Consider the following 15,961-nt stretch of genomic DNA (forward strand, 5'->3'; position numbering starts at 1 on the left):
TCCATTTGGTCCATAGTACAGATTAAGTCCAATGTTTCTTTGTTCATTTTCTGCCTGGATGATCTGTCCAGTGTTGACAGTTGGGTGTTAAGAGTCTCCACTTATTGTTGTATTGGGGTTGATCTCTTTCTTTAGCTTTAATAATATTTGATTTATATATTTGGGTTATCCAGCATTGAGTGCATATATATTTACAATTGTTATATCCTTTTACTGAATGATGATCACTATATAATGACCTTCTTTGTCTTAAAAATCTATTTTTTTCTGATGTAAATGTAATTGTTTCTACTCTATTTTGATTTCCATTTGCATAGAATATCTTTCTGTTCCTTTGCTTTCAGTCTATATGTGTCTTTATAGATGAGGTGTGTTTCTTGTAGGCAACAGATCATTGAGGCTTGTTTTTTAAATCCATTCAGCCATCTCATTTCTTTTGTTTGGAGAGTTTAGTCCATTTACATTCATTGTTATTGTTGATAAGTAAGGACTTACTTCTACCATTTTGTTATTTGCTTTCTGGTTGTTTTGTGGTCTTCTCTTTCTTCTTTCCTTCCTTCTTATCTACCTTTTAGTGAGGGTGATTTTCTCTGGTGGTATGTTTTAAATTTCTTTTGTATCCATTGTATATTTTTTTCATTGAGGTTACCATCAGGGTTGCAAATAATATCTTATAACAATCTAAAGACATAGAGAAGTTGAATGAATAAAAAAATAAGGCCCAGTTTGGTTGAAAGTGAAGTGATGGAAAAAGACATTCCATGCAAATGGTAACCAAACATAAGCAGGGATTGCTGTATTTATATCAGACAAAATAGACTTGACATAAAAACTGTCATGAGATACAAAGAATAACATCTTATAATAATAAAATATCAGTCCACCAGAAAGATATAACAATTATAAATATAAATATAAATATATATATACACACACACACACATATACACACACATCCCACCTCAGAGCACCTAAATATATAAAGCAAACATTGAGAAAGATAAAGGGAGAAATAGAAAGTAATACAATAATAGTAGACTTCAATACCCCACTTATAATAATGGATAAAACATATAGATAGAAGATCAATAAAGAAACAGAGGCAGGGCACAGTGCCTCACGCCTATAATCCCAGCACTTTGGGAGGCTGAGGCAGGCCAATCACCTGAGGTCAGGAGTTTGAGACAAGCCTGTCCAACATGGTGAAACCCTGTCTCTAACCCCCCTTCAAAAAAAATACAAAAATTAGCTGGGTGTGGTGGCATGCCTATAGTCCCAGCTACTGGGGAGGCTGAGGTGGGAGAATTGCTTGAACCTGGGAGGCGGAGGTTTCAGTGAGCTGTCACACCACTGCCCTCCAGCCTGGGCAAGAGTAAGACCCCATCTCAAAACAAACAGACAAACAAACAAACAAACAAACAAGCAAAACCCCAGAAGACTTGTGTAACACTATAGGCCAAATAGCCCTAACAGGTGTGTTCAGAGCAGTCCACCAACAGCAGTAGAATACACATTCTTCTCAAGTGATATGCAACTTTCTCTGGGATAGATCAAATTCTGTTTTTACCACATATAATGAAGTTTTCTGAACAAGAAAGAAAATCATAAAATATAAACTCTGTTTCTTTGAGGCACTTGTCATTCACCTATAACATCTTTTCTTTCTACATTGCTATAATCTGACCACCTGGTTGATCCTGCTTCTTTATTTGAATTTTGAGAATATGGTTATCTTTCTCTCCAGTAAAAGTGCAAACAAGTATTCTGAATGATATTGTATTAGTCTGTTTTCACACTACTGATAAAGACATACCCAAGACTGGGTAATTTATAAATAAAAAGAGGTTTAATGGACTCACAATTCCTCATGGCTGGGGAGGCCTCACAATCATGGTGGAAAATAAAGGAAGAGCAAAGGGACGTCTTACGTGGTGGCAGGCAAGAAGAGGACTTGTGCAGGGGAACTCCTCTTTATAAATCCATCAGATCTTGTGAGACTTATTCACTATCATGAGAACAGCACAGGGAAGACCTGCCCCAGTGATCCAATTACCTTCCACTAGGTTCCTCTCATGACATGTGGGAATTGTGGGAGCTACAATTCAAGATGAGTTTTGGGTGGGACACAGCCAAACCATATCAGATATTAACCTGTGGATAATCGATCAAACAGCATCAGACTCTGAACTTCTTGACTCCCTCATCTTCCATGATTTTTATAGTTTGCCCACACACTTTCACAGCTACCCACTGGATACTTATTACTGTGTTTTTGTTTGCTAGACCTACCATAACAAAATACAACAAAGTGGATGGCTTAAACAACATAATTTCTTTCCTCACAATTCTGGAGTCTAGAAGCCCCAAATCAAGGTGTTGGTAGGTTTAGTTTCTTATGAGACCTCTCTGCTTGGCTTGCAGACAACTGTTTCTTGCTATGTTCTCACATGGTCATCTCTATGTTTGTGTTGTCTGTGTCTTAATGCCCTCTTATAAAGACATCAGTCATATTGGATTAAGGGCCCACCCTAACAACCCTGTTTTAACTTATCTCTTTTAAAGATCTATCCCCAATACATTCTGAAGTATTGGGGGTTAGGACTTCAATATATGAATTTTTTTCTGAAGGGATACAATTGAGCACATAACAACTATAAGAGCTCAAGCTTAAAAGTCAGCTACTTCGGGCTGGGTATGATGGCTTATGTCTGTAATTCCAGCATTTTGGGAGGCCAAGGTGGGCAGATCACAAGGTCAGGAGATTGAGACCATCCTGGCTAACACGGTGAAACTCCGTCTCTACTAAAAACACAAAAAAATTATCTGAGCGTGGTGGCAGGCACCTGTAGTCCCAGCTACTCGGGAGGGGGAGGCAGGACAATGGTGTGAACCCAGGAGGCGGAGCTTGCAGTGAGCTGAGATCATGCCACTGCACTCCAACCTGGGTGACAGAGCAAGACTCTGTCTCAAAAAAAAAAAAAAGTCAACTATTTGGAAACCATCATTCTCAGCAAAGTAACACAGGAACAGAAAACCAAACACCACATGTTCTAACTCCTAAGCAGAAATTGAACAATGAGAACACATGAACGCAGGGAGGGGAACATCACACACTGGGGCCTGTCAGCGGGTGGGAGGATAGGGGAGGGATAGCATTACGAGAAATACCTAATATAGATGACGGGTTGATGGGTGCAGCAAACCACCATGGCATGTGTATACCTATGTAACAAACCTGCACATTCTGCACGTGCATCCTAGAACTTAAAGTATAATTTTTAAAAAAAAGTCAACTATTAAACTAGCCTTTACTCTGACTTCACCCTTTGTCTTTTTCAGACAATTTATTTGCCACTCTATCTCCAAGCAGTTCTTTGATGACACAGACCCGTATTTCATTCACCATTTGCTTTTCCTAACTTATTAGTTCTCTCTTCTTCATTTCCTTCCATGTCCAGCTTAAATTTTATAATTCTTTATTTCGATAATACTATGGATTGAATGTTTATACTGCCCCTGACACTCCAATTCATATGTTGAAGCCTGAATCCCCCATGTGATAGTATTTGGAGGTGGGGCCTTTGAGGTAATTAGGTCATGAGGGTGGAACCCTTGTGAATGGGATTAATTTCCTTATAAGGGGATGAAGAGACCAGAGTTTGTTCTCTCTGTCCTGTGAGAATACAACAAGATCACCATCAATGGACCAGGAAAAATGCCCTTATCAGATACTGGATCTGCCAGTCCCTTGATCTTGGGCTTCCCAGCTCCTAGAACTCCGAGAGATGAATTTCTGTTATTTAAGCTACCTAGTTTATGGTATTCTATTATAGCGGCCTGAACTAAGATAAACAAGGATCAATAACATTCTTCCAATGCCCTGATTTCCTTTATCCCTCTGTCTTTTCTTCATACCCATCAAGCAAAAGTCCATCTCTGAACTTCCCCCAACTAATTTATATTGGCCTATAGTGATCAGCCAAAGGCTGCTGGAGATAGTTATATGTCAACGAAGATTACCTCCTGTATAATTTAGTGATTAAAATGGCCTCGACATAATCCATAAAATGGTTCAGCAATCCTATGACGTTGCTCTTATCAACTCCCTCTTTCACACATGATGACCATTTTAGAACTTTTCTTCTCTACAAAGCTTCAAGCCTATTGCTCCCAACTCACTCTCAGAAAAACTTGTATCATAGAAAAACTAGGAGCCCTCAGACAGGAACTTTTTCACTTCCCAGTACCAAACGGAAAATCCCATTTACCTCTGTATTCATGTGCTCCTCCTCCCTCTTTTGCAATAGAGAAGCTGTCTCCCTTCCTACTTAAGGCCACTTCTGCCGCTTGCCCTTTTGTTTCTACTCTCTCCCAGTTTTTTTTCAATATTTTACATTATTTCTTTTTTCTGTCATAGAAATTTAATCATACCTGTTTATTGGACTGTTTCCTTCAGTATTTAAATATGTTCTTGTCTCTCCCACTTACAAAACATAACTTCCTTGATCTTATATTCTCGTCTAGCTACTACCCTATCTCTCTAATCAGCCTACTTTCTCAAAAGGATGGACTGTTCTCAGACTCCATTTCCTTACATATCACTCTGTCTTTTATGTGCTCTTACCTGACTTCTAGTCTCATCATTCCACCAAATCAGCTCTTCTAAAAGCACCAATAATATCCATTTAACGTTTAGTTCTTATATTTCTTGACCTCTTAGCAACGTTTGATCCTGTCAATCTTTCGTTACTTTTTGAAATACCATTTCACTTTCACTTTTGTGGTACTATGCTTCGCTGGTTCCCTTTCCCACATCTTGTCATTCTTTCTCAGTCTTCCTCACTCAGTCATTGAGTATTAAGTTTCCCTAAGGCTCTGCCAATCTCTCCTCTCATTCTGTTCTTTTGCCCTAGGTGATGCCATCCAAGCCACAGTTTCCTTTTAAAAGCGAATGTTCCACAGGACTTTTGCACATGGTGTTTTCCTTGAGGGCTTGCTCCTTCAAACCCTCCCTTAACTCATTATGTAATTATAATTTATATATTCTTTACCTTGAAACTCAGATACCACCTTCTCTGAAAGCTTTATACAACCTACTTGTTCTATGACACCTCTGCAGGACTTCTGCAATTACAATTTACGTTTATTTATCTGATTTGCTAAATTACAAATTTCCATTGGAGATAAGCTACATTATGGCAGATATTATGTTTTTCTTATTATAAATTTATCCCTACCACTTAAGAAAATGCTGAGTACATAGTAGGCACACAACAAATAATTGTAGATGAAATAACCAAATGAATAAACATTTCAAATAATGTATCTGTAAATATCAAGATGGGAATTTCCCATTCATGATTAAATACATGGTTTTGAAGCCAAGAGAGAAGTCTGGGCTGGAGAGATTAATTTGAAATTTAATTGCATGTAAATGATAATGAAGGTTGTAAGATTTCCCAGAAAATGCTTATGGAGGGAGAGAAGAGGGAAGAGGACAAAAACCTTGGGAACATCCACGTTTGTTAAACTGAGGCAGAGAGAGGATGAGCCATCAAAGTAGGCTAGGACTGACTACAGCATCCACACACGCAGACTTTCCTTGGCAGTCCTAATTTTAATATTTGGCCCTTTCAGCTAACAGGTTTCACAACCACATATATTCATCAGAAAATCAGAAAACATGTATGAATCACATATGTTATGGCATCTATAAAGGAACCAAATGTAAATCTAATTTTAATAATTACCTTATTAATTAATAATGATATAGCAATAATTAATACTTATGACTATATAATAATTATTAATAAACTTGACTTTTTAACCAATAACTGCAGTGAGGGATTAAGTGTGTTTTAAACATGGCTAATATACATAGTAATTATATTTTTTATTTATAATCTTTTTAAACTATGCTTTAAAAAATTTGCCTAAATGTAAATATGTTCAATTTTTCTTTTTTAGCTTGAAAGTACTTTACTAATTATCTGTGAAAATGGCTATATTCTTGAAGCTCCACTTCCAACCATAAATCTAGAAGAGGATGATCATGATGTAGTCTCCTATGAAATCAAAGACATGTGCATAAAATGTTTCCATTTTTCAAGTGTCAAATCTAAGATTCTGGTATGGAATATTACTGAAGCATTATCTTCTAATAATTTCCTTTCCTTAGAATATAAAATATCCTGTGTTAAGTGTTGATGGAATGCAGAAAAGAATAAAACAGGCCCAGAACTTAATGAGTTTATAATCTGGTAGGAAAGCAGCTATTAGAAGGCAGTAGTAAATAGATATGGAAATCAAAATGCAAAGAAGGAAATTTTAGGGGTCTGCAGAAGAAAAGAGAGAGGATTCTGATAGAGGGATGGGAGGAGGTCAAAGATGACTGCCTGGAAGTGACATTTAGTACCTAAAGAATGGGAAAGGCCAGGCACATTGGCTCATGCCTGTCATCCCAGCACTTTGGGAGGCTGAGGTGGGAGGATCACTTGAGCCCGGGAGTTTATGGTTGCAGTAAGCTATGATTGCACCACTGCACTCCAGCCCAGGTGACAGAGTGAGACTCTGTCTCAATAAAAAAAAATAGGGGGAATTTTGAGAGGTGAAAATAGGACGATGGCAATAAAGGCTGGAAGAACATCCCAAGAGAACACAGAGTTGTGAGTGTTTTCAAGAAATGAGGAATAGATCAATAAAATATAGGGAGGCAATTTGTGGAGGGGTGTTTCAAGAGTCTGTGACCAATGCATGGGGCCCCTTAAATGCCAGCCAAGACATTTCATTTTAGACCATTGAGATCCATTGTGAGTTTGTGAGGAGAGGATTGATGTGATGATATCATGTAAGTTAGGAAGATAATTGTGAGGGGTGAACAGAATGAAGTGGTAAAAGATGGGAGGTGGAAGTACCAGTGTCAGAGGGCTTTTGCAAAGGACAATTGATAGACGATGAAGGCCAAACTCACAGTATTACTAAAGTTGGAAGCAACTTTCCTTGTGGACTAGTTCAGTCTGCCTAATTCCTGGGTTAACAGTGATAGGCTCCAAGAGAAGTTATATTTAGCTTCTCTATTAGGAAGAAAATGACCAAATAATTTCTGTAAAACCAAGATTAATAGGGATAGAACAAAAATGAGTCATTTCAATGATTTAAAAGTTTTAATGATAAAAATATATTCTCACAATGGTGAGTATTTTTAAATACTATTTTTACAGAGCTGTGTATCTTTCTATTTTCATTGTCATCCCCAATGGTGTAAATGAACGAATGAGTCATAATTGTTTTTATACCTACTTAATGTTTCTTTTAAAAGAGATCAATAGAAATTGAAAAGAGGGAGAGACAAAGGAAGCTGAAGGAAAAAATAAGGGAAGAAAGGAGGAACAAGCTAGCAGCAGAGATGGGAGAAGATGGAGAAAAGGAATTTCAGGAGGAGGAAGAGGAGGAAGAGGAGGAGGAGGAAGAAGAGCCTTTACCTGAAATATTTATTCCATCAACCCCCTCTCCCATCCTCTGTGGATTTTACTCGGAGCCAGGGAAGTTCTGGGTTTCTTTGGTAGGTAACAGTGTAACAATTTTTACCTCAATCATATTTCAATGTAGTTTGTAGTTATTGTAACTTTATTCTTTCTTACTCTTATGTTAAGATTTCATTTACCTATTTTTTTTGATTTCATTTATTAAATACTATTGAAGTTGTGAGTTTTGGTGAATGAATGTGGGATATAGTTGTTTTAAAATAATCTTAACATCTTTTTTATATGTCTACTTGTGCAGATAATTGTACAGATAAATCTATAGATTATCTCTTATCTGCTTGTCAATCATAATGTTCCAGGCAAGTCAAAGCAGAGAAGGATCAAGTGTAGAAAGGCAAAAGGCTAGGGGTTTTCCCAATCAAGACTGTTGTTTTTTTTTTTTTTTTTTTTTTTGAGACGGAGTCTCACTCTGTCGCCCAGGCTGGAGTGCAGTGGCCGGATCTCAGCTCACTGCAAGCTCCGCCTCCCGGGTTCACGCCATTCTCCTGCCTCAGCCTCCTGAGTAGCTGGGACTACAGGCGCCTGCTACCTCGCCCGGCTAGTTTTTTGTATTTTTTTTAGTAGAGACGGAGTTTCACCGTGTTAGCCAGGATGGTCTCGATCTCCTGACCTCGTGATCCGCCTGTCTTGGCCTCCCAAAGTGCTGGGATTACAGGCTTGAGCCACCGCCCGGCCAAGACTGTTGTTTTTTAATTTTGAAAAGAATAGCTTTCATGGCAGTACTATCCAGTAGACTTTTCTTACTTCTCATTATCTACAACTATGCTGTGTGGTCACATGCAAGTCTAGGAAGATAAGTGTTTTCAGATGGTCTAATTGCCAACCTGAACAAAACCAGAACTTGGCTCATAAGGAAGAAGGGGAAAATGGATATTAGGAAGAAAGGATCAGGGCCTATCACAATGCTGTAGGAGTACATCCTCCAATTATACATTTTTTACTCTTTGCTTGAAATATTTTATTGATCTACTACAAAGCAAGATTTCCTTCATTATAATTTTGTCACAATTTTCAGTTCCATCCACCAAAAAAAAAAAAAAAAAATTCATAAAAGTGTATGTGGAAGATCATTACTAATTCATCACTGGTCCTAGGTCTTTAGCCAGGCCAGGACACTGACTAGCCAAGGACTGTTGCTATAAGGAGTGATGAGTGTTGACTTTTTCCCTCCTCAACTTTTCCTAGAACTATATCTTTTGTATTACTAAGGAGGCAAGCAGAAAGAAGGATGGAAAATAGCACTGGAAACGTTATAGGACGTCATGTATTAGTTCCTCTACCCTTTCTGCCTGTCTTCTGTGTTTTATAAAACAATTGTAAATGACTACTATTGTATGGAGTTCAGTGGATAAAGGGATAAAGAAAACATGATTCCTCCCTTCAGGAAGTCTTCATTTGAGGGAAAGAAGTACAGAAACAATTAACTGTAATACAATGCAATAAATTTCCAGTGTCCTGGAAATATAGATGCAAAAATTACTTATTATTTAACAAACATATTTGAGCCGGGGGCAGAGGTGTATGTCTCTAGTCCCAGCTACTCAAGAGGCTGAGGTGGGAAGATTGCTTGAGCCCAGGAGTTCAAGACCAGCCTGTATAATGTAGTGAGACCCCATCTCAAACAACAACAACAACAAAACACAAACAGAAAACCCCGCACATATTTAGTGCTTACTCTTAGGGTTTCCAAGTAAAATTACATAGTACATACTTACACTAAAAATTATTTTTAGCTGGGTGCAGTGTCTCGTGCCTGTAATCCCAGCACTTTGGGAGGCCAAGGCGAGTGGATCACAAGGTCAGGAAATCGAGACCATCCTGGCCAACATGGTGAAACCCTGTCTCTACTAAAATACAAAAAATTAGCTGGGCATGGTAGCAGGTGCCTGTAGTCCCAGCTGCTTGGGAGGCCAAGGCAGGGGAATCACTTGAACCCGGGAGGTGAAGGTTGCAGTGAGCCAAGATTCTGCCACTGCACTCCAGCCTGGTGACAGAGCAAGACTCCATCTCAGAAATGTGTGGATATATATATATGAAATTTAAATTTAATAGATGACCTTTATTTTCATTTGCTGAATATTACAACCTACTTATTCTGTACCAGGTATTTTTCTAAGTAATTTACTTAACCAACCATAAAATAAGTGGTATTATTTTTTGCATTTTATATATGGAGAAACCAAGGCATGGAAATGTTAGGCATTTTATCCAAGACCATATAACTAATGAGAAGAGAAACTAGGATCTGGACTCAAGCGTTCTGGCTCCAGAGTTCATACCCTTAACCATTAAGCTACACTGGTGAACAAGGTTAAAGTATAGTTAACAGAGGTAGCAGAGCTTGAGCCAACAGTTTGACAACTCTGTGCCTGTAGCCAAACAAATGGTGAAGAAAAACCCGTCTCATTTTGAAGTAATGACTGCAGTTCTCAAATCAATACTCACACTGCAGCTGATTCTACTGCCCAGCCATATTCACTTTCCAAATTATTGCATTAAGTCTTTCTTCTCCCTTCAAACATTTTGTACCTTCTCTTACTCTTCAATGATAACCTCATCTCACATTTCACAGAAAAAAATAAAAGCAGATGGAATTTCCTTTTCTTGTCTCAATTAGATGTAACACCCTATAGGAATCTATATACCTTTTGTCTGCCTTGCCTATTGTTATAATTGGAAAACAGTCCCTTGCAACTCTCCAAGGACACTGTTCCCAAGGGCTCCTTGATCCCATCGCTTCTCATTTTCTCAAAAATTTTGCTCCTGAGATAAACCACTTGGTCTCCTGTATCATCAGTTTCTGTCTTTTCTATTCAGTTATTATCATGCGCATACAAACATGCTCTAGTACTAATTTTAATTTTATTTCCTTAACCTCTCTTTCTTTCTGCCCCCCTGCTCTATTACATAAAAAGTTACTGAAAGAATCATCTGTAATCATTGGCTTAACTTATCCATCTCCTATTTGACTTCAGCCCCTTCCAGCTGGGCTTCTATCTCCATCGCTTCACTAATGATGACAAGCTCAGAGGTCAATTCTCTGTCCATTTGACTTTTCAGAACATTTAACAGAGTTGATCCCTCATGCTTCTCAAATGTTTTCTTCTCTTGGCTTCTAAGACATTACACTCTTCTGGCCACTCCATTTCAGCCTCTTTTGCTGGCTTCTCATGTGCAGAACAAGCTTTGAAGTTTGAAATACTCCAGAGTGTGGCCTTGGGCCCCCTCTTTCTTGCTAAGGTAACTTTACACAGTCTGATGACTTTAAATATCACTTATCTTCCAGTGAATCTCAAATATTTATCTCTAGTCCTGACCTCTCCCTCCACTTAGACTTGTATATACAACTTGACAATGCTCCTTGGCCCTCAAAATTAACTTGTCCGAGACATTACTTTTGAACCATACATGTCCCATACAAACCTGCTCCATCTCCATCTCAGTAAATGAGACAATCATCCACTTAGTTACTATGCCAAAACCTCGAAGTTATTAAGGATTCTTCTCTTTCCTTTACTATTTGATACCCTTATATTGAAAGTAGGTCTCTTGTAAACAGTATATGGTTAGGCCTAAAAGAATCCTATAGGATTGTATTTGTCTTTTAAAAAAGTACTATGTTCATTTATATTTAATGTAATTACTGATATATTTTAATTTAAATTTACCATCTTAGTAATTATTTCTATTTGTCACACTCGTTCTAAATTTCTTTTCTTTCCCTTTTTCACCTTCTATTGAGTGATTAGGTAATTTTTTCTACAGTTTTCTTCCTCTACTAGATTATTAGTTATACATTCTTTTACTATTCTTTTAGAGGTGATTTTATTTATTTATTTATTTTTGTTTTTGAGACAGAGTCTCACTCATTCTGTTGCCCAGGCTGCAATGCAGTGGTGCCATCTCGGCTCACTACAGCCTCTACTTCCCAGGTTCAAGTGATTCTCCTGCCTTAGTTTCCCAAGTAGCTGGGATTATAGGCATGTGCCAACATGCATGGTTAAAAGGCATAGTTTCTTCATTTTTATTTTGTTTGCAGTTCATAGCACTCTAAATTTCAACATCTCTCTTCAGTTTTAGAAAATTCTCAGCCGTTATCTACCACAATGTTGCTTCTGGCCTATCTTTTCACTCTCTTGTTCTGGGACCCCAGCTTCATACGTATTACATCCTTCTCATTATGTTCCATATGTATCTTACATCATTCAAGAAGATTTTCCATCCTTTTTCTCTCTCTCCATGCTTTAGCCTATTTTTTCTGATCTCTGTTCCAGCTTCATAACTGTCCTTTATTTTAAAGTTTGTTTTTCCAATTGTTTTTTATTGAAGTAAAAGACACATAACATAAAATTGACCATCTTAAGCATTTTTAAGTGTACAGCTCAGTAGTAGTAAACGTATTCATAATGTTGTGACATCATCACCAACCTCCGTCTCCACTGTCCTCCTCATCCTGTCACACTGAAACTCCCATACCCATCAAATGATAACTCCTGATCTTCCCTTCTCTCAGCCCCTGACAACCATCACTCTACTTTCTTTTTCTATGATTTTGACTACTCTAAGTATCTCAAATAAGTGAAATTATATAGTATCTGTCTCTTTATGACTGGCTTGTTTCACTTGACATAATTTCCCCAAGTTTCATCCATCATGCGGCATACGTCAGAATTTCCTTTCAAGGCTGAATAATACTCCATTTTAAGTATGTACCGTATTTTGCTTATATACTCAGTCATCAATAGACACTTGGGGCCAAGCATGGTGGCTCATGCCTGTAATCCTAGCACTTTAGGAGGTCAAGGCGGGTGGATCACTTGAAGCCAGGAGTTCCAGACCAGCCTCGCCAACATGGCAAAACCCCATCTCTACTGAAAATAGAAAAAATTAGATGGGTGCAGTGGCTCACACCTGCAATCCTAGCTACCCGGGAGGCCGAGGCAGGAGAATGGCTTGAACTTGGGAGGTGGAAGTTGCAGTGAGCCAAGATGGCGCCACTGCATTCTAGCCTGGGTGAATAAACACAAAATAGGCACGTGGATTGCTCCCACCTTTTGGTATTGTGAATAATGCTGCTATGAATGAGGTGGGTGTTCAAATACCTCTTTGAGACCCTGATTGAACCCTGGGAATGATTATTTCTTTCTCCATAAGTCCATGAGACTGCAGATAGCTTTGTCCAGCTCCAGCTTCTTTGCCTCTCAGCTGCCACTTTAAGAACTGACAGTTGCTCCAGGGAGTAAAGCAGTGTCAAATGCCAGGCTCACTTCTGGCTTTCCCTCCTATTTGGATCTTGCGATTCTGGTAGCTTTCCAATGCCTTCGAACACATTTAGAAAATTTGTTCTGGTTGTTCTCAGTTGGAGAGTTTGGCTGAAACAATCTAGTCTGCCATTGTCAAAAGTGAAAACTTAGTAATTTGATTTTCAGAGGTGACCATGTTGTTACCTTCTCTTTCTTATTTATTCTTTTATTGTTCATAAAGTTGTTCCGACCCTTAATTTGTTTCCTATAATAAGGAGTCTCAGTAATAAGGAAATTAGAGTTGGAGCAATATAGCTCTTCCAGTTGATCATTCATCTTCTCACTACATAGATAAATTTTTCTGAAATAGCCCTTTCTGGAAAATTAACAGTGTTTATAGTTACCTTAAACTGAAAACTAGCTGTAAAAATGAGGAAGTGCAAAACCCTATTCATTTGTTACTGCTTATTCAGAATAATGCTTGAAGACATAAAATGAAATTCTATAGGTAGGGAGTCAGAGGTGATCTCTCTCTTGTATTGGCTTTTAAATGAAAACAAATCATCATAAGGTTTTTATTATAATTATATAGTTGTGTATAAATGGATAAAGGAGATGATTTATAGAAACAATAAATCTATAATCATAGAAATTATGTAGAAGTAGATGTTTGAAAACATCTATTTTATGTTTTCAAATTTGAAATAATCAAAAAATTCTCATGCATTTATGTGTGTTATATTCAAGTACCACCTTCTATGTTACTTATCTCTTTTCTAGGGTGACTATGATTCTGGTTTTCTGTATCACTGTGAGTTCCCCCCTTGTGATGAAAGCCGTGATTTCAAGGAACAAAAAGATGAACCTATCGATGTCCGTTATCTTGAGGATACAGAGGATAATCCCATCCAAACTATCACTTTCAAGTGAGCAGTATTTCAAAAAGCTTTAAAAAAACCATATCCCGTATTCCATTAGTGTCTATGCTTTTGTCCATCATGGATAGTGTCAATTTTTAGAGATCCATCCAAATGAAGGGGTACTCAAAAAATATTTTGTTAAATAAATCAAATGAATAAATATAATCAAAGCTAATACTGAAATTACATTTAAATACCCCCACCAAATATTCTGTCAGTATTTTTGTTTATCTCACAATTGAATTGCATGGATTTACATTCTGTTACCTAGGAGGATGCTACTTACATAGTCAGAAATGAAGGTTCAGGGTTACAGTTATTCTGGAGAAATCACAATTAAATCATTAGCCCTTTGATAATTGAGAACTAGGCATATATGCCAGTTATTCTTCTGATGACCCAATATAATAGCTCCAAATTTCAAATTGGCCCTTTTTCTCTACTCTTTTGTATTAGTTTGCTAGGGCTGCCACAAGAAAACATCATCGACTAGGTGGCTTAAACAGCAGAATCTTTTTTCTCACAGTTTTGGAGGCTGGAGTTCCAAGATCAAGGTGTCAGCAGCTTGGTTTCTTTTGAGGCCTCTCTCCTTGACTTATAGATATCTGCCTTTTTGCATGATCTTTTCTCTGGGTGCCTGTCATCCCTGATGTTTCTGTCTGTATCCTAATCTCTTCTTCTTCTTCTTCTTCTTTTAAATTATTATACTTTAAGTTCAAGGGTGCATGTGCACAACATGCACATTTGTTACCTAGGTATACATGTGCCATGTTGGCTTACGGCACCTATCAACTCATCATTTACATTAGGTATTTCTCCTAATGCTATCCTTCCCCCAGCCCCCACTCCCCAACAGGCCCTGGAGTGTGATGTTCCCTGCCCTGTGTCCCTGTGTTCTCGTTGTTCAGTTCCCACCTATGAGTGAGAACATGCAGTGTTTGATTTTCTGTCCTTGTGATAGTTTGCTGAAAATGATGGTTTCCAGCTGCATCCATGTCCCTGCAAAGGATATGAACTCAACCTTTTTTATGGCTGCATAGTATTCCATGGTATATATGTGCCACATTTTTCTTAATCCAGTCTATCATTGATGGACATTTGGGTTGGTTCCAAGTCTTTGTTATTGTGAATGGTGCCGCAATAAACATACATGTACATGTGTCTTTATAGTAGCATGATTTATAATCCTTTGGGTATATACCCAATAATGGGATCGCTGGGTCAAGTGGTATTTCCAGTTGTAGATCTTTGAGGAATCGCCACACAAATGGTTGAACTAATTTACACTCCCACCGGCAGCATAAAAATGTTCCTATTTCTCCACATCCTCTCCAGCATCTGTTGTTTCCTGACTTTTTAATGATCACTATTCTAACTGATGTGAGATGGTGTCTCACTGTGGTTTTGATTTGCATTTCTCTGATGATCAGTGGTGATGAGCATTTTTTCATGTGTCTATTGGCAGCATAAATGTCTTCTTTTGAGAAGTGTCTGTTCATATCCTTTGCCCACCTTTTGATCGGATTGTTTGTTTGTTTTTTCTGTAAATTTGTTTAAGTTATTTGTAGATTCTGGATATTAGCCCTTTGTCAGATGGGTAGATTGCAAAAATTTTCTCCCATTCTGTAGGTTGCCTGTTCACTCTGATGATTGTTTCTTTTGCTATACAGAAGCGCTTTAGTTTAATTAGATCCCATATGTCTATTTTAGTTTCTGTTGCCGTTGCTTTTGGTGTTTTAGACATGAAGTCTTTGCCCATGTCTATGTCCTGAATGATATCGCCTAGATTTTCTTCTAGGGTTTTTATGACTTTAGGTCTTACATTTAAGTCTTTAATCCATCTTGAGTTACTTTTTGTATAACATGTAAGGAAGGGATCCAGTTTCAGCTTTCTACATATGGCTAGCCAGTGTTCCCAGCACCATTTATTAAATAAGGAACGCTTTCCCCATTTCTTGTTTTTGTCAGGTTTGTCAAAGATCAGATGGTTGTAGATGTGTGGTGTTATTTCTGAGGCCTCTGTTCTGTTCCATTGGTCTGTATATCTGTTTTGGTACCAGTACCATGCTGTTTTGGTTACTATAGCCTTATAGTATAGCTTGAAGTCAGTTAGTGTAATGCCTCCAGCTTTGTTCTTTTGCTTAGGATTGTCTTGGCTATGCAGGCTCTTTTTTGTTTACATAGGAACTTTAAAGTAGTTTTTTCCAATTTTGTGAAGAACGTCATTGGTAGCTTGACCAATGATGGCATTGAA

At 37.9% G+C, this 15,961-nt stretch overlaps 1 protein-coding gene across 6 annotated transcripts in view; it reads left to right on the top strand.

The window, feature by feature from the left end:
• Window positions 1-15,961, top strand: part of CFAP44 (cilia and flagella associated protein 44) — a 149,361-nt gene that overhangs the window by 55,778 nt on the left and 77,622 nt on the right. For 4 of the 6 annotated variants that reach the window (XR_004437110.1, XM_033211253.1, XM_033211254.1 and 1 more), the window contains 3 exons: window positions 5,968-6,129; window positions 7,319-7,561; window positions 13,568-13,713. Coding sequence is in view for 5 of the 6 variants with exons in the window: in XM_033211253.1 (XP_033067144.1) it covers window positions 5,968-6,129; window positions 7,319-7,561; window positions 13,568-13,713 (551 nt within the window). In the remaining variant the exon portion in view is untranslated. The remainder of the gene's footprint in view (window positions 1-5,967; window positions 6,130-7,318; window positions 7,562-13,567; window positions 13,714-15,961) is intronic. The other 2 variants (XM_033211256.1, XM_033211255.1) reach the window with 2 other exon arrangements.

Source organism: Trachypithecus francoisi, unplaced genomic scaffold (genome assembly GCF_009764315.1).
Source record: "Trachypithecus francoisi isolate TF-2019V2 unplaced genomic scaffold, Tfra_2.0 Lachesis_group0, whole genome shotgun sequence".
NCBI lineage: Eukaryota > Metazoa > Chordata > Mammalia > Primates > Cercopithecidae > Trachypithecus > Trachypithecus francoisi.